Genomic DNA, 25180 nt, shown 5'->3' on the forward strand with positions numbered 1-25180 from the left:
TGTCAAAATGGAGTTAATACATTTTTCAATATACCAGAAGCTTAAATTGTATAACTGTAAAGGGTTTTATGTCTATTATTACTGATTCCTAAAGTACAATGTTTAGAAAAAGTAGTATTAAGAATTTTCATAGTTCCTTAATCGCTCATCGCGTCCAGTGTGGTAGGGCCATTAGCACAAACAGCGTGCTCTGTCCTTGTTCAACTTTTATAACGAGTTACAGAGTTGCACTATAGAAACCTTAAGGACAATTGCAAACCAAGTCCTTGGCTTTGCAAGCTGAAATTATTAATAGTCTTCTCTAGTCTATAAAGTACCAAAATTTTTTTAATTAAAGATGTTAAAAAAAATAATGCTATATTTACAAAATTTAAATAAATATCAGTTTTTACAGTATATTATAAAATTTAAAAATTTAACATGTATACATACATACATATATATATATATATATATATATATATATAAAAGATATATGAAAAGCGAACAACATTTTCATATCAAAATATCTGATTTCCATATAAAAATACATTTAAATATTTATAATAATATACGACTTATATAATAAATATTTTATAATATAATAAACTTAACTTTTACTTTTTAATTTCTCCTAATCCATCTTAAATGTTTTTCCTACATAATTTTGTTTATATATACAATATATAAAATATATAACTTAAAAATTGTTCACTGAGCAATAAAATAAACAATAAAGAACATTTTTTGTTAAAAGTCACCTATGGCAACAATAATATTGGATAACGCCTTTCTAGCATCACTTTCCTTAAACACACTTAAGATTTCCATTGCCTTTTGCGAGTGCTCCTTCACGAGCTCTTTAGTTAATCCAATGCCTGGACCAGCTGCGACAATTTCAAGCACCTATATACATAGAACGTTATTCATTTAATCAACATTAATCAACACTTCAGTTGAACATACGATAAAGAGAGCTATTAATTTAATTATTCACAAATTTTATTAAATAAATTTTATTAAACAATTTTTTTAAAAACCTTTAAATAATCGACATTCTCAACTGACTCCAATCCTTTATCGAGCTCTATCAAAATTGATGGATCATGTTCAACGTGAAACATAATTGGAGCTGCACACAAATTATGTAAAATTCCCTTATCTTTGTTGATGCATAAACCCAAGTCCAAGGAAGCCTGTAAAAATGTATTGCAAAATAATTTTATAAATAATATTAGACAAATAAAGAAAATATTTATTTTAAAAACACAAAAAAAATAAATATAATGGCATAAAAAAGAAGTAAAATCAAAATATTATTCCAAGTATTTAATTGTAATAAGATATATTATTAGTATTTTACAAAATTATTGCAAAAATTATATAAACTTAATATATATTTTAATTAAAATCATGCCTTTTTTAGAAAGGGATATGTTACCTGCCAAGCTAAAGCTAAGTGTTTGCCAAACTCGTAACCTTTCTCTTCTATTTCTTTGCTATGACCAGCTATTTTTAATGTACTTTGGCAACTTTTTCCGAGCAACGATGCAGCCCCGTAAGTATTTAAAAGCGTCCATTCCTTCAATGCGTAGCCTGTACGATCCTCAGGTGGTATTGACGGTATAGGAAAGTTTTGATTATCCCTGCGTGCTACAAATTCTGCTTGACACAAATCTCTTAATGCAGACGATATTAATAATACAAGCTGAAAGATTTTTTTTTTTTTAATTACAAGCATCTTAAATTTAAAAACAATATTCCCGTTTTCTTGCAATAAATTAACAGCATAAATAAGACAAATAGCAAGTACACTTACATCCTGATTTTTGAGAGTTGCTAATTCGGTGCAACAATTGCTAAGCAAGTAATCACCACACAACAATGCCATTTTATTGCCGAAAGTTATATTGTTCAATTCTGAAGATTCCAAAGATCCTGTATCTGTATTTATGTTTACCAGCCCTCTGTGTATCAAGTTGCTAGTGCGTATCATCTCTGTTATTTCTGCCAATGCCCTTTGACTGAAATATAGTTTACATATTTAATTCATTGTTTTTTCTTTAGTATATATTTTTCATATTGTCGGTGTGGGCGTTTAAATTTTTATGTATAGTGTACCTGTGTAATACTCCTGCAGCTTTATCCTCTTCTATCGATTTTGCATTCAAGTGACCAGCAGCTTTGGAAATTAACAGCAAAATGAGACCAAATGCCTGCGTATTACGTCCATTATAAATAATGGTCCTGTTGTGAAAAAAAGATATACAAATAAAGCTTCTAATTCTTAGGAAAGCATCATTATGATAATTTACTTTGCTGTTTTCAATACGGGATGATTCGATCCAACCAGCTTCCTCAAGTGCAATGCAACATTGGCAATCTCGTCGCTCAACAACCATCTTAAACTTAAGAAGGATGTTGGATATCCAACGATCTTCTCTGCCTCTGACATAGTTTTATTCCAGTCCGTCTTTTGACTCACTGCCACCTTGTTCTCAGCTTGATTAACATTACTAAAGTAAAATCTATCTTGCGCAGAAATACAAACTGTTCTGTGAGTTTGGAAAGTTTTATGTGATTTCCATAGAAATGTAGTCACGGTACTGCTTCCTTTCCAAATCCTGAACACAGCTGTATTCGCAGACATTGTCCAGCTTATTTTGCGAACTACTGTAGATAATATTCTAAAAAAATATTATGACAATTGATCAGAATTGTTGACAGTAAGTATAGGCATAGGTTTAGCTTAAATTCATTGCTCTCTATTGTCAAGACAGTAATAAAAATTATTTAAAATAAACCGAAATAAAACAGAAATAAAGATTGTCAAACATAATACTAAACTGGCATGAATTTAAATATAATGTAGTTAGAAACTACATGCCTATACTCGAGGACTAACAGAAGAGGTATGTGAACCATTAAAACTTTCTCTTCTGACCTAACTTTCCAAAATTTCTCGGACGCTCATATCGCTTATATTTAGAAAGAAATATATCATTTTACGTTAAAAATTTGTACTGAAAGCACCTAAAAATCTTCACCAGTCATTGACATTAATCTAACATTTATAAAATTTCCTTAAACAAATTTCTTGTGTCAACATAAAATTATGTTTATCCACAAAAATTCCTTAAAATGTGGGTCTCTTATTTTCATAGCCAAATTCAAAAAGAGAGGCTGAATAATGCGTCAATAAAAAAAAAGAAAAAAGATCTAATTAAATCTCTTGCAATATTTGCAGGAAATGTAAAAATAGGTCAAATATGTTATCCACATGCACGTAAAAATTAACGGCAATGCAATAGTCACAAATAAGAACGAATTTTTTTCGTGGCACTCATTAAGGCACTTACCAATCGGTTGGACGGATTAAATTAAAAGGAATATCGTGAACAGCTTGACGATTATTCAAATCGTATTGTGAATCTAGAATGTCACACTCTACGTTGCGCATATGACACTTATGAGCATCGACCGTAGCGTTATTGAAGACGGCTTATCCTAGGGCCGGTTTCACCATAGTGGAAGGAAAGACAGTCTCGAAATAAGAACTGACTATGGCCTAGTTTACACCGATCACTTGATACGCGTATTAAATAGTAAATAACTAGTAAATAAGTCTAATTATTGGCTGATCAGTTTAAATATACTATTTGATACGCGTATCAAGAGATCGGTGTAAACTAGGCCTATGGCCGGTATTCATAGTCGGTTCTTATATTTAAGACCATCTTAAGTACAATCTTAAGATGTCATTAACCAATCACAGAGCCGTATTAGCGTCTTAAGATATTACTTAAGACGATCTTGAAGACTATGAATACCGGCCATAGTCTTCAAGATCGTCTTAAGTATGTCTTATGCTGGGTCTACAATGCGAGTCGTAAAGTCGTGAGTCGTAAGAATTGACCAATCACAGTCAATTATTCTCCTCAAATTCGATTGTGATTGGTCAATTCTTACGATTCACGACTTTACGACTCGCATTGTAGACCCAGCATAAGACATACTTAAGACGATCTTGAAGACTATGGCCGGTATTCATAGGCCGGTATTCATAATCAGATCTTATTTCAAGACCGTCTTAAGTAATATCTTAAGATGCTAATACGGCTCTGATTGGTTAATGACATCTTAAGATTGTACTTAAGATGGTCTTAAATATAAGAACCGACTATGAATACCGGCCATAGTCTTCAAGATCGTCTTAAGTAATATCTTAAGACGCTAATACGGCTCTGTGATTGGTTCATGACATCTTAAGATTGAACTTAAGACGGTCTTAAATAACTATAAATACCGGCCATAATTGGTTCTTATTTTAAGATTGTCTTAAGTAATGTCTTAAGATGCTAATACGGCTTGTGATTGGTTAATGGCATCTTAAGATCGTACTTAAGATCGGACTTAAATATAAGATTCGACTATGAATACCGGCCAATGTCTCTCGCTTGTTCCAACGCACTCATTGGTCTACAATGCGAGTCGTAAAATCGTGAGTCGTAAGAATTGACCAATCACAGTCGATTATTCTTCTCAAATTCGATTGTGATTGGTCAATTCTTATGATTCACAACTTTACGACTCGCATTGTAGACCTATGGCCGGTATTCATAGCCGGATCTTATATTTAAGATCGTCTTAAGTACGATTTTAATATGTTATGAACCAATCACAAAGTCGTATTAGCATCTTAAGATATTACTTAAACACGGTCTTGAAATAAGATCTGATTATAAATACCGGCCATAGTCGGTTCTTATTTCAAGACCGTCTTAAAGCCCCTTGCACAATGCCAGGCAACAGGCAATAGGAACAGGAAATAACCAAAAAATCGTTAATTACAACCTAAAAAATTCAAATGCTATGATTGGTTGGCAATAGGCAATAGGCACAAAATTTCCAACGTGACGGAAACTCTGTGTCTATTGCCTGTGTCACTGTTTATTCTGCATTTATACATGATTTCTGATTTCTATTCCCTGTTCCTATTGCTTGTTGCCTGGCATTGTGCAAGGGGCTTAAGGGTCGACCGGAGTAACACTACCGACCTCTGTCGGGTTGCTTAGGGCGGTATTCATAGTCGGATCTTATTTCAAGACCGTCTTAAGTAATGTCTTAAGTTGCTAATACAGTCATTTGATTGGCTGGACGGAGTCTTAAGACTGCTTTTGACCAGACTTAAGATGATTGTAGATATAAGATCCGACTATGAATAACGCTGTTAGCTGCGAGTCCGTATTTTATTTATTATAAATTTTTTAAAGCCCCTTGCACAATGCCAGGCAACAGGCAATAGGAACAGGGAATAGAAATCAGAAATCATGTATAAATGCAGAATAAACAGTGACACAGGCAATAGACACAGAGTTTCCGTCACGTTGGAAATTCTGTGCCTATTGCCTATTGCCAACCAATCATAGCATTTGAATTTTTTAGGTTGTAATTAACGATTTTTTGGTTATTTCCTGTTCCTATTGCCTGTTGCCTGGCATTGTGCAAGGGGCTTAAGAGCCAAAATGGAAAATCTGGCTCTGTACCAGCTTGCGGCTGATCTTACTGATTAAAACGAGCATAAGTGAAATGAGATTCGTTAATTAATTTGGCTAAAATTTGGGAAAAGCCGTTCCTAAGCAGCTTTGCAGCTCTAAGCAAGCCTGCATAAGGAAATAGACCAATCAGTTCTCTTATGCTTACGCATTATGCGTTGTGAAGAAGTGTGTGCTCCCCGCTTAAAACTTATTAATTGATTATGTTGGAGGTGGTTTGAGAGAGTATGTTGAAGGGGAGAATGTACTGAAGACTGAAGGCAAACCACCTTATGTATATTGTAATAATTTCCAAAAAAGTAGAGGAAATAAAAATAATGTCCTTGTGCTTAAAAAGCTCGGATTTGTTTGGGTGCTTTGCCTTCAGTACATTCTCCTCTTCAACATACGCTCTCAAACCACCTCCAACATAATCAATTAAGTTTTACTAAAGGATTATTAAAAAATTTATTTTACAACTCGCATACGCACCCGATCTTTGAATCGCATCGATACACGACTTGGAAGGTTCTGTTCGGGGCCGCTAGGGACGCGCAACAGTCGCTACCCATGACATAAAATTCCTTCTTTTAACTCCATGCGAGATGCCCAGTTCCTAAGTGTGGATAATCCTGGTAACGGGTAGTGATTTTCTTTTAAAAAACGATATGCTTTGGGCTCAAGCTTCTTAACATTATTGCAGCAGATATGTCTTCAAGACCCCACTTTACTCTTTTTTTCTTTCATTACTCATTAAAACGTCAATTTGCTTCGGAGTGAATATCCTTTTGAGCACATTATGGACATTTTCTTTATTACACGTTTCGTAACTCTTGTCTTTTCTCTTTGCAATCGTTTTACTTGTTTCTTAAGCAAATCGTTTACCTTGTTTGTTTGGCTTAGTCTTTTCATCAAATCTTGAATAATTTTATCTCGTAATCTGAAAAATATTATCTATTAATTTGAAAAAAATTTGCAATATGCAATAAAATATTTTATGTCTAAAAATTACTTGATGTTTACTATATATATATATATATGATATATATAGATATATATATATATATATATATACACATCCTAGTAAACATCAAGTAATTTTTAGACATGAAAATATTTATATACATATATATATATTTGAGCTGATGCTTTATAATCATACAGACAATTAATTTTGTTTACCTTAAGTGCTCAGACATAACAGTCTGTGAATTACTTTGTGTGTTTACCATTGTATCATCACTTGTACTGCTGAAAGTAAAAAATATTTAAGAAATAAAAATATAAAACAACATGCAATAATTTCTTGTACAGCAATGAAGTCGTTAATACGCATGAAATCAATAAAATTATACCTAGCATTTTCTTTTGAAGATTGCATAAAACATGTTTCTGCTTTATTTTCCATTGAAGTGTCGATCAAATTGGTCTCGGACTCACTAAAACTGTTTTTGCTGTTAAAAAAAGATATTGTAAATAGAATTTATTGCAATCTTCACATATTATAATAAGAAAATATTTTATATAATACAATAATACACACCTGCTGTTTTCACTAACATTTATTATGTTGTGTTGATTGAATGCCGTGTATGTATCATATGTACATACATATGTATGTACATACATACATCATGCTTTATCACATGTTCCACGGCTGATCCATATCGCGGTTATGATTTTTATGATTACATCAGATTACAGGATCGCCACGATAAATGTGTATATATATTTTCGGTTCGTAATGGCATATATTTTAGTATCCAGTTAACATTTTCACGATAAAACGAAAAGAAACAGTAAAAAGAAAAAAACCGGAAAATATGTTAGGCGTACTGTACGGCCGTCTACCGCGCGAGGTGCTGCACAACAAGAAACTGTGGTGTTTGACGAGAAATACATACAGCAGCGGAATCGGGACACGATTAATATTATCTAGTAGATTCCACATTGCCGGGCGTAATCCCGTGTTCCTTCCTCTCGGCGTCAGGGTAATACATCCAACAATTTTGTGTTTATAAATGTCGCACGGTGACACAAGCTCCTACGCAATAATTACTAATTATATAATTACATAAACATGTATACGTGTATTCTGTGCATATTTGCTATTTATGTATATGTTATATATAATATTTTATATTGTATACATTTATTATAATCTTATTATTTTTTTTTGTATTTTATTATCTGTAAGACAATCAATAACAAATACAGACGCAAATACTACAGTTGTCTTGTGTAGTATTATATATATTTCAAGATTTTACACACAAATTTCATTAGGCGTTATTTTAAAATTTAAAGAACTTTTGCGCATCATTTACTGCATCTGGCTCTCATTTAGTTCGCTTTTCTTATATTCGTGGATTTTCCACAGAGCCTACAGTATACAATTACAAATTTTATCTATGTTGAGATGTAATACAATATGTAAAACGCGATAATCATAATTGGATTTGAAGATTTATTACAGGTAACATGGTTGCAATAAAAGTTTTTGTTACTGCTTCTACAGATATAATATCTGCGTGTACGCAATGGGGCGAACGTCGAGAAAACGCCGCCAGAAGAGGAGGCTTAGTTTCATAAAATTGAATGAGAACACTGACGAGTCTTTGATACGTTTAAAATCCTGGCTTCTAAGCGAAAACTGCGTGTCTATTCGTTATTTGATACCAGAGCATTTTCTTCTAACAGGCAGAGGCTTAAAAACATTAAAGCCCATAGAAAGTAACGAAGTGCTGATTCAACTACCCCTTCGAATACTGTTAACAACAGATGTCTTGTTGCAGAGTGATATTAAAACTGTATTCCTGTATAATACCACTAATAGCTTCAGTTCCCAATGTATGCTCGCGACATTTCTCGTATACGAAACACATTTAGGAATGAGATCGAAGTGGTATCTTTATCTGAAAACACTGCCGCAGTCTTTCACGAATCCAGATTTTTGTTCCAACAAAGAGAAGGCAATGCTGCCAAGCTTCATCTCGCATCCCTTTTATCAAGCCCATCAATTGCAACAAGAATTTTCTTTGTTAATGAAAATTGTAAAATGCCTGGATATTAATAAAAGCCATTGTGCTCATTGCGATATGCATCTGCAAAAGATAATGACATTTGCAAAATATAAATGGGCGTACTATGTTGTCAATACACGAGCGGTATACATAGACACTAAAGTACGCAAAGAGGATATATTTAACATAAAACAGCCTAATAATTTGGCTCTCGCGCCCTTCCTAGATTTATTTAATCACGACGTAAATACCACCGTTGAAGTATCTACTGTCACTGATGATTATCAAAATCAGTTTTATCAGATTGTTACTTTAAAGCCGTTTGACGAGGAAACGCAAGTGTTTATTAATTACGGCGCACACGACAGTCTCAAGTTGTACATCGATTACGGATTTTTCATTCCGTGCAATCCGTTGGACGAAATCCAATTTGACGTCGTTGACGTACAGAGATGTTTTGACGTTTCGAGGAATAAATTAGATTTTGTTACATTCAATAGTTTTCACAAGGGTATGTCATTTACTCGCGACGGTCTGAATTATAACGCGACAATGACATTATTTGTAGTAAGTACAAAATTGGAGAAGGACCGTTGGAAACTGAAGATATATGGCGAAACGTTTGACACAGATGAATGGCGTACAATCAATAAGTTAGGAATAAGTATCTTGAGCTTGAAGAGAACAGAGTATACATGTGCTTTAAGTAATATGAGGAATTTAAAACTTAAGAGCCCGAGCTTTTCAATCGCGATTAATCTCGTGGAGGAGTATGTTAATATCTTAGATGCGGCACTTAGTCACATGGAAAAAATAGGAAAAGCTGTACTATATTAAATATTTTAATAATCTGTACAATAAAATTTGAAGTATATTCAGAAAATGCTTTTTGTACATATGTATAACTTCATTAAACGTAAGATATTTTGTTTTTACAAAGTATTGTGATAGAATAAATAGGGTGATAAAAGTATTCCTGTAATTTTTTTTTACTTATCCATTGTGTGTAATATATATATTTAGTAATTTAAAAAAAAGCTAAATATTTGTAACGAATTTCTTCATATGTAATAATTCATAACAATTTATCATATCATATATTTTGTTATGCAAAACGAAAGTAACATGATCAGTTTATCATTTGATTTTACATCTCAATTATTCCTTCAATATCAATTAGATGAAACATACATGTGAATACATCTGTTACATGTTTATAAGTATATAATTAGCGTGGTTGTGGCATACATCGATTATATATAAAAATAAAATCTTATGTATTTTGTAGTGTTGCAGCGGCAATGTAATTGATCGTGCTCAGAAGAAGAAGAATGTGCCGCAATCTAAATCTGTCGTGCCGCCAGTGAAATTTGTATCGGTTGTTACTGGACTAACCGGAGCAAAGCCTGGCCAACAAAAAAGAAACTGCTTTCATCCTGGCGTCTCTGGTTTGAGCAGAGATGCCATTGATTTACGCGATAAACCGTCGATCACCAGTACGGACATGTTAAAAGCTATGCTCAGATACATTTGGCCAGAAGTAAGCAATATTGTATTACTTATAGCTTAAGCAGGATGTCAAATATTATTTACTACATTTTTGTAGGATGATCCAGAAATCCGGAAAAGAGTGAAAATAGCAATGGGTTTACTTGTAGGAGCTAAGATCTTAAATGTTTTTGTGCCATTTATTTTCAAGTATGCGATAGACATTTTAAATGCCCATACCGCAGCAATGTCCGGCAGTGCTGTGATGGATTTAACAACCGCGCCTGCAACAGTCGCGACCGTAGCAACATCACTACTTGTTGGATGTACGGATACTAATGTCTTATTTTAGAATATCTTAATATTTTAATGCACAAGAGAACATTCTCGTAATCATACGTGATTTTAAATAATTCCACTGTAATCTTCTTTGCAGATGGAATAGCACGGGCTGGAGCAGCCGGTTTCAGCGAACTTAGGAACGCGGTTTTTGCGAAGGTCGCACAGCACTCTATTCGTAAGATAGCGAAAAACCTTTTTGTGCACCTGCACAATCTCGATATGGCTTTTCATTTAAGCAGACAGACCGGTGCTTTATCGAAGGTAATATATGGGGTTCAACAACTTTTTATTTTCTAGTCAACAATATAAAAAAGTTGTGTGCTATAGCTAGAAAAAACGTTGTACCCATTTCAGACAATCGATCGTGGTAGCCGTGGTATCAATTTCGTTTTAAACGCCATGGTGTTTAACATTGTTCCTACAATATTTGAGCTAGCATTAGTTAGCGCAATATTAGGGATAAAATGTGGACCGGAATACGCGGCCGTAGCGTTAGGTTGCGTGAGCGTTTATGCTGCATTCACATTAACTGTTACACAGTGGCGCACCAAATTCAGAATACGTATGAATCAAGCGGAAAATGAAGCAGGCAACAAAGCGATAGACTCGCTCATCAATTACGAAACAGTAAAGGTCAGTAATAGGATGTAAAATTCGTTTTAATTCCTTTTAAAGAAATTTTAAAAATATTATATATGTTCTCTGCCGTAGTATTTTAACAACGAAAAGTTTGAAGCGGAAAGATACGATCAATCTTTGAAGAAATACGAAACATCGTCCCTCAAGACTAGCACGAGCTTAGCGATGTTGAACTTCGGGCAGAATGCCATTTTCAGCGGTGCGCTGAGCCTCATCATGGTACTGGCGGCGCAAAATATCGTAAATGGTTATTATCAAGTTATAGAATACTTCCAGAAAAATCAAAGCTTATATCTTTATTTCTTTTATATATAGGCACTATGACTGTCGGTGACTTAGTGATGGTGAACGCTTTGTTATTCCAACTCTCAGTTCCTTTAGGCTTCCTAGGCTCTGTCTATCGAGAAGTAAGACAAGCTTTTATCGACATGCAAACTATGTTTGCCCTTATGACAACGGACACTGCAATTAAAGTAAGATTACCTGGATGCGAAGTATATTGAGAGTCTCATCTATCCTCATATTTATATAATGTACATATAATCTATATCTTGCAAACAAAGTAATCTTCGGGTTTGTGTTAACAGTCAAAAGAAAATGCACTAAGATTTCACGTGACGCCAGATTTGTCGGAAATTCAATTTAGAAATGTAAATTTCCAATATGTCGAAGGAAAGCCTATTTTTAACAATGTATCGTTCACTATATCGAGTGGCAAGAAGGTTGCTATTGTTGGAGGATCTGGTTGTGGGTAAGGTATTAGGTATATATAAATTGTTTAACACAGGTTACTGATCATAAATTCATTAATATTATTCAATAATTATTATTTATAAACATAATTACTTCATATATCCTTTTATCTTTTTAGCAAAACTACAATTGTGAGATTGTTGTATAGATTTTTTGAACCACAGAGCGGCAATATTTACATCAATGGTCACAACATTCAAGATGTTGATTTAGAGGACCTAAGACAATGCATTTCGATTGTGCCACAGGTAAAACCTTATGCTATTTTTTTTCTTTTTTGCTTCCTCATAGAGGAAGCTTTGTTTTCGTAAATTCGTATATGAACCTTTGATTGCGTATAAAGTTGGCTCTAATCAACCAAATTTAAAAGAATTATATATAAAATAGGGGTAGAAGAAAAGAAATACCAAAGAAAAGATTGTTTTTTGAGTTTTTAATGTCAATATGTTCAAAGTGTTTTAAAACGTCGAAATATTGCATTAAAAAAAATGTCGGTATGTGTGTATGTATGTCTGTGCCAAATTTACAGAAATTTCTATAACTCCAGAACTGATCAACCAAATCTTAACGAATTATATATGAAATAGGGGTAGAAAAGACTGAAGAATATAATAGAATTAATAAAAATTGTTAATAATAAAGGGGTTACCGATTTCTGTTAAAAAAAGGTTTACCGAAATTTTTTTAAATGCAATATTTCGACGATCTATTTCTAATTTTATTATATTTTTTAGTCTTTTCTACCCCTATTTCATATATAATTCTTTAAGATTTAGTTGATTAGACTCAGCTTTGTACGTGATCAAGGATACTATGAGGAAGCAATGTGCAGGTTTCTACTTGCACACTTTACTTGTTTTTGATAATTAAAGCTAATTTATTTTATGCGTAAATACTCCAGCGCTTTTTACAATATGTTAAAAATGAAATTGTAGGATACGGTACTTTTTCACGAAAGTATATTTTATAATCTGCACTACGGTAATTTGAGAAAATCGCGCGACGAAGTTTTTGAAGCTGCGAGAATGGCAAATCTACATGACTCGATACTGAAATGGCCGCAAGGATACGATACACCTGTAGGAGAACGCGGTTTGAAATTAAGTGGAGGAGAAAAACAAAGGGTTGCAATTGCCAGAGCAATTTTGAAAAACAGTCCTATATTGATCTTTGACGAGGCTACTTCTTCACTGGACTCCATTACGGAACATGCAAGTTTCAGAAATGCTGTATTTTGTCGTATAATTTTAATATATTACATCCTTTTAATAAATAATTTTTTTTACAGAATATACTTGACGCTCTGCGTAAAGCGACGGAAAAACGGACCTCAATCGTGATCGCGCATCGTTTGTTGACAGTTATGGATGCCGATGATATACTTGTGCTAGATCAGGGTAATTTAGTCGAGAGGGGCACACACCAGTCATTGTTATCTGTACCAAATTCTTTGTATAACAAATTGTGGGAAACCCAATATTTAGGCATGAAAAGATCTCAAGAACAAAAAGAGAAGAGTCAAGCTGAACAGTTTAATTAAAGATAGGATGATCTAGGTAAAGATACTATTTATCATATAACACTGAATGAAAGTCTTAGTCTTTTCTAGGAATTAATTGCCACAAATGTTGTTTCATAATTAGGATTTGACAGATACGTGAGATATACAAAAATAATTTCGTGATAACAAAATATTACAGAGCTGTGCATAAAAATATAAGTATTAAAGATAGACAACAATATTTGTTTTACAAAGTCAGTGTACATATTAATATTACATTAGTAATAAACAAATGTTACGCTTGCAATCAACTTATTACAAATAGCCTTCTTCGTTGTGTACATATATTCTCATGAATATTTCAGCCAATTGACAACAATACAGATTATTTTATGATAATTTGTACGTATATACATACTTAAGTCAGCCAGATGTTGCCAAATGTTTTCACTTGTAACATATTTCAAAACTTATGAAAAATATGTAATTTATTGTTCGAAATATAATTTAACTGTAAATAAAATATGAATGGTTCTCTCTCTGTTAGTACATAAATTTTTTTATTTTGATTGGAAAATGTTATTAAATAATTCGTTCTCATATGATGATATTAACATATTCATAAAAATTATTTGCGAAATGTATTCAGGCAAAACAAAGAAGCCATTAATTAAGATATATTGAATATGCATACAATATATTCAATTTTAAAATTCAATTTTGTATTTATTATGGATCCAATTTGAGTTACAATAAATAATAAATAAAAATCTTAATATCTAAAATGTTTTAGTCCTAAAATTTATTTTATTTTAGATTAATGAAAAGCATTGATTACTAATGCTTGCACAGATGTTACCTTGACAACCATTTGAAACAATTATGGTCGCCGACTAGCCTGCGATGAGCGTTTGACAGTTCTCTCTGACAATTTGATACTGTAAAGATGGATTCTACGCAATTACAACGCGAGTTGTAATACGCTGCGTATAAATATAAAATGCAAACTGAAGCTTCTATCTTACCAGTAGTACAACTTAATGTGCATAGAACAATCACTAGGTAAATTAAACTTCGAGAGTATCTATATAAATCATGACGTAATATTGGACAAAGAGATAAGATATGTTAAGTTTAATACATGTATTTTAGATTAAAAGAAAACTTTTATTTCATATCTCTTAAATATATGATATGTATATGTAAATTATAGAAAAACAAAGCCTTGTTCAAAAGACTCGGCGCTGGAATCCAAAAAGCTATCTCCTTGCAGAAATACACTACTTCTATCGAGCAAAAAATGTTTAAATCCCTTGCCTGGTTTGTATAAAGACATACTTGTTAAAATACACTCGTTATTTTATAATTATTACTCGTTAATTTGTATCGATAATTATAACGTACATATATATAATATGTATAGGTGCGCCATATAGAAACAGCATGAAACAGCAATCGTTATCGGATGAACCAAAATCTAGTAATAAAAGTACTCTCGGACAAAGGGTAATGTCAGCCAAAATGCTTCGTTTTAAACAGTTACAAAATCAATTAGCCGACGCACACTATCATCTCAATGTAAGTGTGGAAGATACATTGACATATCTGTAGTTAATACCAAAGCTATTTGTTTAACATGAAATAAATTTCCTTGCAGGAACTAGCAAATGAAAACAGATTATTGAAGGCATTGCAGAAAAGACAAGATTCTGCATTGAGGCGTTATGAAGGCGCAAATGCCGAACTACCGAGGCTTATAAATTCACATCACGAAGAATTGAGAGTACTTCAAACGAAATATAAGAAATTGAAGGAATTGCACAAGGATACGTGCAACCTGCTAAAAGAAAAAGAAAATGAACTTTATTCAGCGAATGTGAGTTTCTCCATTAATGCATTTGTGTAATAAACTATGAATTTTTTATTTTAACGCGTGTCCGTATGAATTTCCCAAAATTTTTTTTCACAGTCACAAAATAAGCATCTACTACAACTCAGTAAAGATCGAAATCTCGAAGAGAGAGAGAAATTGCAGTTACAATTATCCGATATGAATTATAAGATGCAACAGCAACAAGAAACTATACAGGTAATTTCCAACATTTATTTTTAAAGATAAACTTCTCACAGATTTTATATTTACATAGATAGCAGAAATAAAGCACACTAATTATGCGAACCTATGACTTTAGCTAAAATATCTCCTTTTTGCAGCTATTACACAGAAAACTTGCCCTCGAAACTAAGAGCTTGAAGCATCAATTACATGTCGAGATTTCTAAACACAAGGAGACACAAAAGAATTTACAAGAGACGATAGAGAAATTGAAAAGCTTAGAATGTTTATTAGACAATAGAGAAAAGAGATTATATTATAATGGTCAATTGCCAATTTCTAGCAAAGAGAAAAATCTAGGTAGCCATTCTCTTACAAATCTCAGAGATGTCAGGTACAAAAGTCATATTTATCGCATCTTTTCATTCAATAATATAGAAAATCAATTTTTTATATACATATTCTATATTTCAGCATCTCTAATCCAATTAAAGTATCTAGCAGAGGTAAAAGGAGTGAAAATAATATGCCAAAGGATAATTTGGTGAGCGTACAGTAACTTGTATGTGATTAAGCGTAAAATAATTAAGCATTAACAATGATTCTATAAATCTAACGTAATTGCAGCCGTCACTTGACATAGTGGAATTCAATGACGATGAAAAAATAACTCGGCCAACGAATAATGTTAATCACGATCGTTCAATAGATCAGTTAAAGTCAGAAACAATGGCAAGCTTGCAACAGATACGAAAGTTTCGTTTACAAAGATCACCGCACATGCGTAAAAGTGCTCATTCTATGGATGATTTAAGATTTAGGCCAAAAGATCTGGAAGCGAGAGCGCGTGATGATGATAAAGTCACATCGATAGATTATAAAACAATATTGGAGAGAGACGAGTTAAATAACGAGCCAAGTGAAAGTGGCAAATTAAGGAAATTCTTTAGTAGAATAAAAAATCAGAATTCACAAAAATTGCAAAAAGAACTGAGGTCTGAATTCGATTATTCATCCGACGATGGAGAGAGTGAGAATGAATATTACATTCAGTCTTACGGTACCCCGAAAAAATCTAGAGAATTGTTCGCAAGGTATACATATAACAAGAATATTTCTTGAGAAATCATGTAAAGCAACATTATATAAATAATTAAATCTTCTTACGTAGCATATTTATTCGTATAGTTAATATCAATCCTCTACTTTTGTGCTATAATCCTCACGTTGTATCTGTTACAGATTGATTAACAGCACAGATGATACCTCTGATACTTTGGACGATGTGATGAAAAAGGCAGAGTACAGCGACGAGGAAGAAGAATTAACCACACATCTAGCAAGAGGCTTAACGTTTCAAAAGCACAAGTACAAGAGTAAATCGAAAGTATTGCATCGTAGGAACAACGATCTTTATGACAGCGGTTCTGACGTTGATCCCGAAGGAGCGATAAATACAAATGGAGATTCTTCCATTGAATATAAAAGCAATGGCTTTCAAACCAGCTTATCTAAGTACGCCAAAGAGCAATTTAGTGAAAAAACTTTTAATGGTGTCACTCATTCGGAATACAACACTTTGGACATCGCAGAACAGTCTGTTGAGAGATTGAAGGATGCACAGCTACAGAAAATATCTAATAATACTCTGGATGATGTTAACATCGAAAGTACAGAAGTTCCTCAACAATCTTCAAACTCAAACAAGATGTGGCTGGAGAAGCGACAACTTTTGGAAAGTAACGGAATAGACGATTCCTCTACAGACATCAAAAAGGAAGATTGCACAAAAGAGGAAGAAACAAAATATCTAGAAGAACCAGTGTATGTTGACATGTCATGTGGCAAGGTTTATCATGATACGGACAATGCATATGAAGAAATGAAAGATTTGCCCAGTTCGGAAGAGAAAGAAGTCGAGAAGGGCTCACAGCAACCTTATGAAGAGGAATCTACTATAAATCGTTCGGATGGCAGGAATCAACCAGTGTATAATTTGGAAAAAGAATATCTTGGATCCAAGGCGGACGAGACGCCCAGCGTGATATGCCACAGTGATGAAGAAACGTCAAACAAAAATGACATCAATATAGAAACCCAGAATAAATTAAACGCCTCAGATGTCAATGCACTGCCCAACAATGTTCCTGAATCTCAGGCTGAGCGGGGTAATGGCGCAAAACGCGAAATGACGGAGATAAAACAAGCAAGCGATAAGAAGAAGATAAATAATTTCAACAAAGAAAAGCTATTGGCCACGATGAAAGCTATCGACGACAACGAGAATATCGAGTTCCTAAGCCAAGGATTCAAGAATCACAACACGAGCAGAATGCAGATAATGGAGAATCTACATCGCGGTTTGCCTGCACATTCAAAGCCGAAGCGCGATATTATTAGAGATATATTCGAGGACAATCACATAGAAAGTAAAGCTAGAGGCACTTGTAGTAAATCGCATTGAAATTTTAGAAATGGTCGTGTTAAGGATCGTAATAAATAGCACAAAACCGACTTTCTCGCTTTCCTTAATTCTGTTAAGCTTTACATGCGAACCTTGTCGAACAAATGAAATATTTACAGAAAAAAATATATACATTATATATTTTTTCTGATGTATCGAGGTTTGCAACTCGTTTGAGGATGCTACTGAATATCAGAGATATGTTTCCTCAGAAATAAATAACAAAGCAGCAATGTATCTTACTTTATTTCTTATAGTCTATTTTCTATTGATTAAAATGAAACTAAAGTTATGAAGTAAAATGAAACTAAAGTATGTGTTATTTTTTAAATAAATAAAAAAAAGAAATTTAAATAATCGTCAAGTTTGCAACATTTATTTTTCAAAAACCAAACCAGTTGTTTTCGTTGTATCATGCGTATCGATTATCTTGTATATGAATCGTAAAGATTCGATTACATGAATATAAGGGCCGGTCTCACAGTCTCCGATTAACGTGATTCTCCGATTAAACTCACTCTTCGTCTCTTTCTAGGGGGATAGTTAGAAAGAGATGCAGAGTGAGTTTAATCGGAGAATCACGTTAATCGGAGACTGTGAGACCGGCTTATATCTTGATTGCCCTGGTGAAAAAATTTTTCATATTTTCTCAGAAATTTTCTAAGTAGTAACTTATTACGATAATTCCTTCCCGTAAACGGGATTTTGTAGTAACTTACGATAATTTACTCCGTAAACGAGTGAATTATCATAAGTTACTACAGAAATAACGCTCGTGTAAACGTAGTAAGTATATATTATAGTTACTATAGATAGTGGTTCAACACCAATAGGGCCGTTCGTCGTCAATTGTCAACATGTCACGAACGGGAACGAAACTCGATGCAAAGAAAGTGGCAAGTATCGCATTATTTTGTATGAAATATTTATGTAATATCGGCTCGCCGTTAGCAGAGTCCGCTTAATATTTTTATTTCCGTTTCGAATACGCGATTAGTATCGAACGAAATTTCGAGGTTATGACCGCATGTATTCTATAGGATATATCTTTTAACATTAGACATCTTTTTTTATAGGATAGATTTATAAAATAGAACAGTCAGAATTATTGGTTTGTATTTTGTATTTTTATTTAAAAATTACTCAAATTTATAACGACGCATTTTCTGAAATTTTTCGTTGACTTTCGTTGACTAATACATAAAGGATTAAATTGATCAATTTATTTTTCCCTTTTATCTCCTTTTTTCAAAGATGTGTGTGTGTGCACATACATTTATAAATATATATATACCATATATACACCATATAAATGTATCATATTGTATATTTCATATATATATATATATATATATCACATACATATATTCAAATAGTAAAAGTAGATGCATGTATGTACATACATTAATCATCAATAATTCTATTGTTAAAATATAGATATATCTTTGCAAATCCCAGTGATTGATCATTCTGTGAGAATCAATATTAATTTAAAACATCAGAATTGCAATGATACTAACATTGTTAAACTTGGTTGTCTTGTTATAAATAATTATAATTTCAAGGCAGGTACGTTTGCGTCGACCTCAGATTGAAGCTACAAGCAACATTCTCTTTCACGTTATAGAACTCTGAACTGTTCACCCTGACTTACGGCTCACTCGTGGCCCAGTTGCTCCAGGACTATGAAAACGTGGAGGACGTTAACAAGCAGCTGGAGAGAATGGGATACAACATTGGGATACGTTTGATAGAGGATTTTCTGGCGCGCACCGGCTCCGGTCGATGCTACGACTTCAGAGACACGGCGGAGAAGATTCAGAGCGGCTTCAAGATATTCCTCGGCATAACGCCGTCGATCACGAATTGGAGCCCGGGCGGCGACGAGTTCTCCCTGTGCTTCGAGACGAATCCGCTAACGGAATTCGTCGAATTGCCGGATAATTATTCGAACCTGAAGTATTGTAACATACTGCCCGGCGTGCTCAGAGGAGCCTGCGAAATGGTGCAGATGGAGATTGCCTGCTGGTTCGTGCAGGATCAACTTAAGAATGACAATGTGACCGAACTGCGTGTGAAGTTTGTCAAGAGGCTAGAGGACGCGATACCAGCGGGCGAGGATTGAACGTATTCTAAATTATCTAAATATGTGCAAAACGATATCTGCGATATCGTGTATATCGTTCTAATGATAAAAGTATCTTGTATCTTTAGGTTTAAGATATATTGTAACAATTAGGCGTGTATTTCCCCGTCGCTTGCATTCCGCAAAACTTTCGATTAAAAGTAATATATATGGATATCATTCTCATGTTAATGTCGCAACGATAGTGAGACAGGCAATACATACCACGTTTGTTTAAAATCGCCTCCCGAGTTTATTTCCTATCCTATTAGGATTAAAAGAGAATATCTTTATCTTTTAATCTCTTTTATATATGTGACCGTATTATATATCTTGTTTTACCTTCTTATGTGTGAAACGTATTGAAAATTATCTTCCTTCTTGTAGATAAATTGATAATAGATGATGGGTTAATGGTTTTCTCACAAAGAGCACAGTGCAACATTCCATCTGTTCAGTATTGGTCAGGTTATGTTCCTATTGGAACTCTAATGCAAGAGCAACATTATAGAATTTGATCCAGATGTTTACTGCAAATATGCATTACTTTCTTCTTTATTTTAATTGTATGTGAAGCGCAATTTCGAGAAACGTATATTCCGATAATAATAACAGTTATTAAAATAATTGTTATTAAAATACCGATAATTATAGTGGAGCTATTCACATTACACGCACTTTTGGTAAGCAACTGTCGTCATCTCATAGCTTTTGTAACGCAATATAAGCTTTATTTATCCAACATTTTCTAAGACATTCTCATCAATCAATTACAATGAAATTGACAATAATAAATTGTTCCTCAGGTATTCTCTATACCGCTGCCTTCGTATCATGGAAGTGAGGTGCAGGCATTGCTGTAAATCTCTTTTCAAGGGTGATTCTATCTTGTTTAATGCCCACCACGAGGTAAAGCAGCAAGCAACGGATGTAGGGTCAGGGTGTCAGACGGACGAATCTGACTGCTGTTCGTATATGACTCCAGAGAATGTACCAGATTGGATTATGGATGTCATTGATCAAGTATACCTTATCAAGATTTTAGAAACACACGTGTACATGTATATGAAATACGAATCTGAATAATTATTTTTTGAAGGAATCTTGGACCAAGGGAAAATTACATTGTCCGTATTGCAACAGTCGCTTAGGATCTTTCAACTTTGTGAATGAACTGAAGTGTTGCTGCGACAAATATGTAAGGCCTCCCATAAGGATAGTTAACTCCAAAGTGGATATATTGTGCAATGTGAAAGTTTGAGACAATAAGCAAAGACAGAATTTCTGTATAATGTACATTGCCTGTTTTGTCTATATATTATTGTATATATTTGTAAGAACTACCTCCCCGTAATATAAATAGTACTGTAAAATTTATGAAAATATATTTCTACAGAAATCTTTTTCCTGTGTTGTGTAAGTGATGTGACAATTTTGTTATCTCGAATGATTTATAAATTTTTTTATTACACCGTTTTTTTCGCACGGTCAACAGCGATTAGCTCTTAATTAGCCCGTTTTCCTTTACGTGTGAATGTCCAACAGACTTCAACTTTCCAATTTTTTATTACATTTGTTTTGTGACGAATAATAATAGAAAATCCACACACACGTGTGTGTGTGTGTGTGTGTGTGTGTGTGGGGTCAAACTTTTGTTACTCATTAGATCTTTTTTATTTAATATAATTTATATTTACATTGTTCAGTTACATTTTTCCCAACTTATGTATATCTTAATTATAATTATGTCTATGTATAGTGGCGAGGATGTATCAGAGATCTTAATTTATACAACATTCTTATATATATCTTTTTTACAGTGAAATGGTACTGCATGATATTAATTACAGACAACATTGTCAACCAGTGCTGCTATTTACTGTATGTACAGTGTAAAATACAGGATTTCTTTAGATTATGTACAAAAACTTGGACATATCATATAGATTTGATGTACAATGTATATCAATGTGTAACTCTATGTTTAGACTTTAGGTGGAAGTGTTCATATTATAAATTAAATTGTTAGTTTCTCTAATTTCAATCGCTTTGCGACATTAAATGATATTGTTTGTAACATTATTTTAAAGTGAATTCTCTTTAATTTCTGACTTTGTGACTTTTTGCATTATATCTCACACGAAGAATTCGCTGACTTTGGCAATGATTACAATACATTCAAATTGATTGCAGTACGGTACGTTAAGTAAATGTGTTCTAATAATATTACTTTAATTCAATATTAATCGTAGAAAGCTTAGTCCAGCTAAGATTTGATACTGATCGAAAGAAATTTATAATTTATAATATTTTAATATCAGGTGCATTTTGCTCCTTTCTTTTAATTTACACATGATTATTTTCACTAGGATTCTTATAAACAATGATAACATTTATATATATTTAATATTGGAAAAATATTGTATACATGATATATTTTTTATCGTTTGTGAAAAAAATTTTATGAGGTTTATTAAAACAGAAAATAAAATATGTTTTTGTTATATAACAAATGTAACAATTGGTTTAAGAAATCGCGTTTCAGATAAGTAGATTCTACATCTTGTTTATATTTATAGCTTTGCACTATTTATTTTCGCTACATAATAACTAGTTTTCTTAAAGCTGTTTTTGGTTTTTTTTGCCAAATTTTTAGGTGGTTCATCACAGTAGTTTAAACTAAAAGAAAAAAAAATTAAGTATTTAAAAAAGGAACATACATCAATTTTTATGTGATTTAACCAGATAAAATCGGGCATGAAGAGAACCCCTTACATAACGCAGTTTTACATTCAAGGCACATATGGTCCACTAAGCAACGTTATGTAAAACGGTTTAGCGCTACGTATAAAAGTTAGTTGATCCATTCTTCGCGATATCATTACGATGAAAAAAGAAAGATCGTAAAACCGGGATACAGCGATAGTGCAACCGTTATATAAGAATATTACTTAAACCAGCTACGGGATACGAATGGTCTTTTAACGTAAAAGAGAGAGCGATGCAGTCTAATTCAATTGAACTGCAATACAATTGGATCAACCAACGTCAGACGTGAGAAGCACAACCTCCTATTCGCATTGATATACAGTACATCCTTTCCTACAAGCTTTTTAATAACAGTCGACACACATGACATTACAGCCCAATGAAACTTAGACGCTACAACTGGAATATCTCGTCTTGCTGCTGCTCGAGTCTTTGCAAGGAAGTTTTTACTCTTCTTCCTTGCGTCATAACCACAGCAGTTGGAAAGTTATGCATATCACTAGAGGACACAGGCCTGACTGTGTCAGAGGAGGACGTCGAGTAGGTATTCGATGTGGTAGGAAATGAGTTTCGCAATTTAGCCGACCCACGTCGTCGTTGTACGTAAACGTCATTGCCATCAGTGCAGAATCTGTACAAATAATTCATAATGATAAAGATATTATTTAAAATTTAACGTTTTCTTAACGTACTGCGCTTAGATATACAAGAATAATATACAAATTTATGGGTAAAACATTTATATCTTGTGAAAGCTTGCTTTTCACATTTTTGTTAAATCACCAGTATTTCCCGAACGAAACACGCGCTTGAAAATATATAAAATTCGAATGCATATAAGGCATAGAAAATAACTTACTCACTGTTCCCTTGAGTGCGTTTGACTTCTTTCTTGGCATTGGCTATCGAAGTATCCATCTTAGCTAAGAAATCATTAACTGAACTTTCATCACCAATAGAGGACGATATCGAAGAAGGACTAGAAATCTGTGAGATACAACATATTCGTAAGGCGTGTCTATCGACAGAAATTAACGATCCACTAATGAGAGCTTTCCAGCAAGCGATACAAGTCGCCACACAAATATCATTCCATCTTTCTTTTTTGGCAACGAGTAACAAAGATAAAACGATACTTGTGTCGCTTTGCTGGAAAGCTCCCAATGATTCCTCCCAAACTTTACTCACATTTGGAGGGACATCATGCTCCTCAGAAGCTACCAATTCGTCATTACATACAGAGGTAGGGCTGTCGATGCTGACGGGAATAAGCAAATGTTCCCGTAAAAATAAACTATCCGACGCCCACAATCTATTGATCCTTCTTATTTGTTCCGTCTGCAACAATCAGAGAAACGTCAACGTTATGGTGGGCAATGTTTTTGCCTCAAGCAAGCGAAACGTCGCTCAAAACGGCACGTATTACGAGACATACGCTGGTGGATGGGACACTATACCGTAACTCCGTATTTAAGCGCTATTCCCTGGAGGGTGTCCGTAGGGCACACCGTGTGCTTCACCAAGCTCTCGGTCCGCGTCACGTGCTTGGCTGTGCTGCCGTACTTCTTCAGGGCCCTGCCGGTGTCCCGAATGCACCGGCGCTCCTCCATCTCCCTGGCACCGTTCCGCTCCATCGTTAGGCCACCGGGACGCTCACGGAGGACCGGGGAACCGCACCATAACTCGTCGACGTACGTCTCGGGCTGCGCGTCTCCGGGCGATCCACTCGCACGGGTCTCACATAACCTGTCTGAGGATTTTACGGATTAGGATTTCCTCGGCGAGGCGGACCGGGCGGACGGCGGAAGCCGCGGTCTCGCCGATCCCTCGCCCGACTTCCTCGTCCTCCGCGCGTGAACGGCCGGACGAGGGGAAGAGGACGCTCGAGGATTTAACACTTACGAGGCGCGTGGAACAACAACAAACCACTCGGGGAGCCGAGAGTAGTCCAGCTTTCATGCCTGGCACGCGTGTACGGCAGATTTTGTCATTTCTCTCGGGATCATCGACGGCCCTCGGTTGATTTTTCTTTCTCTCTTTCTCTCTCTCTCTCTCTCGTCAGGTTGCGGGCGAATCACGAGATCGCCCACGCTATGGCTGATCGCGTTCAGCTGATTAGCGCGATCGCGCCTGAATTGAAAAGAGGAACGTTCTCGTTGTAACTTACGATAATTTACCCCGCGTAAACGAGCGATATATCGTAAGTTACTACAGAAGTAACGCTCGCGTAAACGTAGTATCAGGCGGCGATAATCGCGTGGCGTTTCCCTCCGCTGCGTTCGTCGCTGAGAGACGGTATTATAACATGCGCGAAAGAAGGACCGAGATGTGCCGAGGAGAGCGCGCGAGAATGGATCTTACGTGTTTACTTTCACGCTCGTCTCGTCCAACGGGGAGCCGCTCGGCTCGCGGGAAGGATTATCTTCTTCCCTCACGTTTAAGACGAGACGCGCCCCGTTTCGGGATCACGTGCGATGCGATTGCATAAAAAATGAGGTAATCGTATG

The 25180-nt window shown here is 34.5% G+C and overlaps 5 protein-coding genes across 9 annotated transcripts; 3 read left to right on the forward strand and 2 right to left on the reverse strand.

Moving 5' to 3' along the window:
* Positions 1 to 139: 139 nt before the first annotated feature.
* On the reverse strand, positions 140 to 20386 carry Pdss2 (Decaprenyl diphosphate synthase subunit 2). Of its 3 annotated transcripts, XM_071776299.1 has the most exons (9): positions 20247 to 20386; positions 20130 to 20169; positions 2295 to 2666; positions 2101 to 2226; positions 1799 to 2003; positions 1421 to 1687; positions 1020 to 1175; positions 741 to 885; positions 140 to 279 (listed from the first exon to the last, which is right to left on the reverse strand). In XM_071776299.1, exons 3-9 carry the CDS (start codon positions 2627 to 2629, stop codon positions 242 to 244), a joined length of 1272 nt encoding a protein of 423 aa, XP_071632400.1. In that variant the 5' UTR covers positions 2630 to 2666; positions 20130 to 20169; positions 20247 to 20386; the 3' UTR covers positions 140 to 241. The 3 variants fall into 3 exon arrangements, with proteins under 3 accessions (XP_071632400.1, XP_071632399.1, XP_071632397.1); XM_071776298.1 differs by lacking the exons at positions 20130 to 20169; positions 20247 to 20386 and adding an exon at positions 3339 to 3527; XM_071776296.1 differs by lacking the exons at positions 20130 to 20169; positions 20247 to 20386 and adding an exon at positions 2867 to 3311.
* Positions 7140 to 14214, forward strand: Abcb7 (ATP binding cassette subfamily B member 7). 2 transcript variants are annotated; one of them, XM_071776292.1, is made up of 12 exons: positions 7140 to 7504; positions 9825 to 10076; positions 10143 to 10350; positions 10461 to 10627; positions 10721 to 10999; positions 11078 to 11252; positions 11321 to 11478; positions 11593 to 11756; positions 11877 to 12006; positions 12694 to 12969; positions 13047 to 13314; positions 14076 to 14214. In XM_071776292.1, the coding sequence occupies exons 1-11, from the start codon at positions 7337 to 7339 to the stop codon at positions 13296 to 13298; spliced, it is 2229 nt and encodes a 742-aa protein (XP_071632393.1). In that variant the 5' UTR covers positions 7140 to 7336; the 3' UTR covers positions 13299 to 13314; positions 14076 to 14214. The 2 variants fall into 2 exon arrangements, with proteins under 2 accessions (XP_071632393.1, XP_071632392.1); XM_071776291.1 differs by lacking the exon at positions 14076 to 14214 and having other exon boundaries at positions 13047 to 13566.
* On the forward strand, positions 14182 to 18136 carry LOC139811857 (uncharacterized). Its single transcript, XM_071776290.1, has 9 exons — positions 14182 to 14321; positions 14473 to 14579; positions 14683 to 14837; positions 14917 to 15135; positions 15229 to 15348; positions 15474 to 15709; positions 15790 to 15859; positions 15943 to 16409; positions 16558 to 18136. The coding sequence occupies exons 1-9, from the start codon at positions 14260 to 14262 to the stop codon at positions 17777 to 17779; spliced, it is 2658 nt and encodes an 885-aa protein (XP_071632391.1). The 5' UTR covers positions 14182 to 14259; the 3' UTR covers positions 17780 to 18136.
* Bet3 (blocked early in transport 3) lies at positions 18435 to 20144 on the forward strand. Its single transcript, XM_071776305.1, has 2 exons — positions 18435 to 18675; positions 19407 to 20144. The coding sequence occupies exons 1-2, from the start codon at positions 18637 to 18639 to the stop codon at positions 19902 to 19904; spliced, it is 537 nt and encodes a 178-aa protein (XP_071632406.1). The 5' UTR covers positions 18435 to 18636; the 3' UTR covers positions 19905 to 20144.
* A 2068-nt stretch (positions 20387 to 22454) lies between the features above and the next one.
* Positions 22455 to 25120, reverse strand: Red (LysM peptidoglycan-binding domain-containing protein red). Of its 2 annotated transcripts, none has more exons than XM_071776304.1 (5): positions 24576 to 25120; positions 24131 to 24423; positions 23862 to 24011; positions 23537 to 23660; positions 22455 to 23304 (listed from the first exon to the last, which is right to left on the reverse strand). In XM_071776304.1, the coding sequence occupies exons 2-5, from the start codon at positions 24305 to 24307 to the stop codon at positions 23138 to 23140; spliced, it is 618 nt and encodes a 205-aa protein (XP_071632405.1). In that variant the 5' UTR covers positions 24308 to 24423; positions 24576 to 25120; the 3' UTR covers positions 22455 to 23137. The 2 variants fall into 2 exon arrangements, with proteins under 2 accessions (XP_071632405.1, XP_071632404.1); XM_071776303.1 differs by having other exon boundaries at positions 23533 to 23660; positions 24576 to 25097.
* Positions 25121 to 25180: the final 60 nt, after the last annotated feature.

The sequence above is a fragment of the Temnothorax longispinosus genome, chromosome 4, assembly GCF_030848805.1.
Source record: "Temnothorax longispinosus isolate EJ_2023e chromosome 4, Tlon_JGU_v1, whole genome shotgun sequence".
Taxonomy (NCBI): Eukaryota; Metazoa; Arthropoda; class Insecta; order Hymenoptera; family Formicidae; genus Temnothorax; species Temnothorax longispinosus.

Excerpts from the sequence above, each read along its gene's own strand:
- Pdss2 (XM_071776296.1), bottom strand. The coding sequence starts at position 2,904 with ATGGTTCACATACCTCTTCTGTTAGTCCTCGAGTATAG. Across the intron at positions 2,227-2,294 it reads CCCGTATTGAAAACAGCAAA|GACCATTATTTATAATGGAC; the intron begins GTAAATTATCAT and ends TTTTCACAACAG. Across the intron at positions 2,004-2,100 it reads GCTGCAGGAGTATTACACAG|TCAAAGGGCATTGGCAGAAA; the intron begins GTACACTATACA and ends ACTATATTTCAG.
- Abcb7 (XM_071776292.1), top strand. The coding sequence starts at position 7,337 with ATGTTAGGCGTACTGTACGGCCGTCTACCGCGCGAGGTGCTGCACAAC. Across the intron at positions 7,505-9,824 it reads TCCTTCCTCTCGGCGTCAGG|TGTTGCAGCGGCAATGTAAT; the intron begins GTAATACATCCA and ends TGTATTTTGTAG. Across the intron at positions 11,757-11,876 it reads GTTGGAGGATCTGGTTGTGG|CAAAACTACAATTGTGAGAT; the intron begins GTAAGGTATTAG and ends TTATCTTTTTAG.
- LOC139811857 (XM_071776290.1), top strand. The coding sequence starts at position 14,260 with ATGCAAACTGAAGCTTCTATCTTACCAGTAGTACAACTTAATGTGCAT. Across the intron at positions 14,838-14,916 it reads ACGCACACTATCATCTCAAT|GAACTAGCAAATGAAAACAG; the intron begins GTAAGTGTGGAA and ends ATTTCCTTGCAG. Across the intron at positions 15,860-15,942 it reads ATATGCCAAAGGATAATTTG|CCGTCACTTGACATAGTGGA; the intron begins GTGAGCGTACAG and ends ACGTAATTGCAG.
- Bet3 (XM_071776305.1), top strand. The coding sequence starts at position 18,637 with ATGTCACGAACGGGAACGAAACTCGATGCAAAGAAAGTG. Across the intron at positions 18,676-19,406 it reads AACTCGATGCAAAGAAAGTG|AACTCTGAACTGTTCACCCT; the intron begins GCAAGTATCGCA and ends TTCACGTTATAG.
- Red (XM_071776303.1), bottom strand. The coding sequence starts at position 24,307 with ATGGAGCGGAACGGTGCCAGGGAGATGGAGGAGCGCCGGTGCATTCGG. Across the intron at positions 23,661-23,861 it reads AGCATGATGTCCCTCCAAAT|ATTTCTAGTCCTTCTTCGAT; the intron begins GTGAGTAAAGTT and ends TGTATCTCACAG. Across the intron at positions 23,305-23,532 it reads CGCACTCAAGGGAACAGTGA|ATTCTGCACTGATGGCAATG; the intron begins GTAAGTTATTTT and ends TTATTTGTACAG.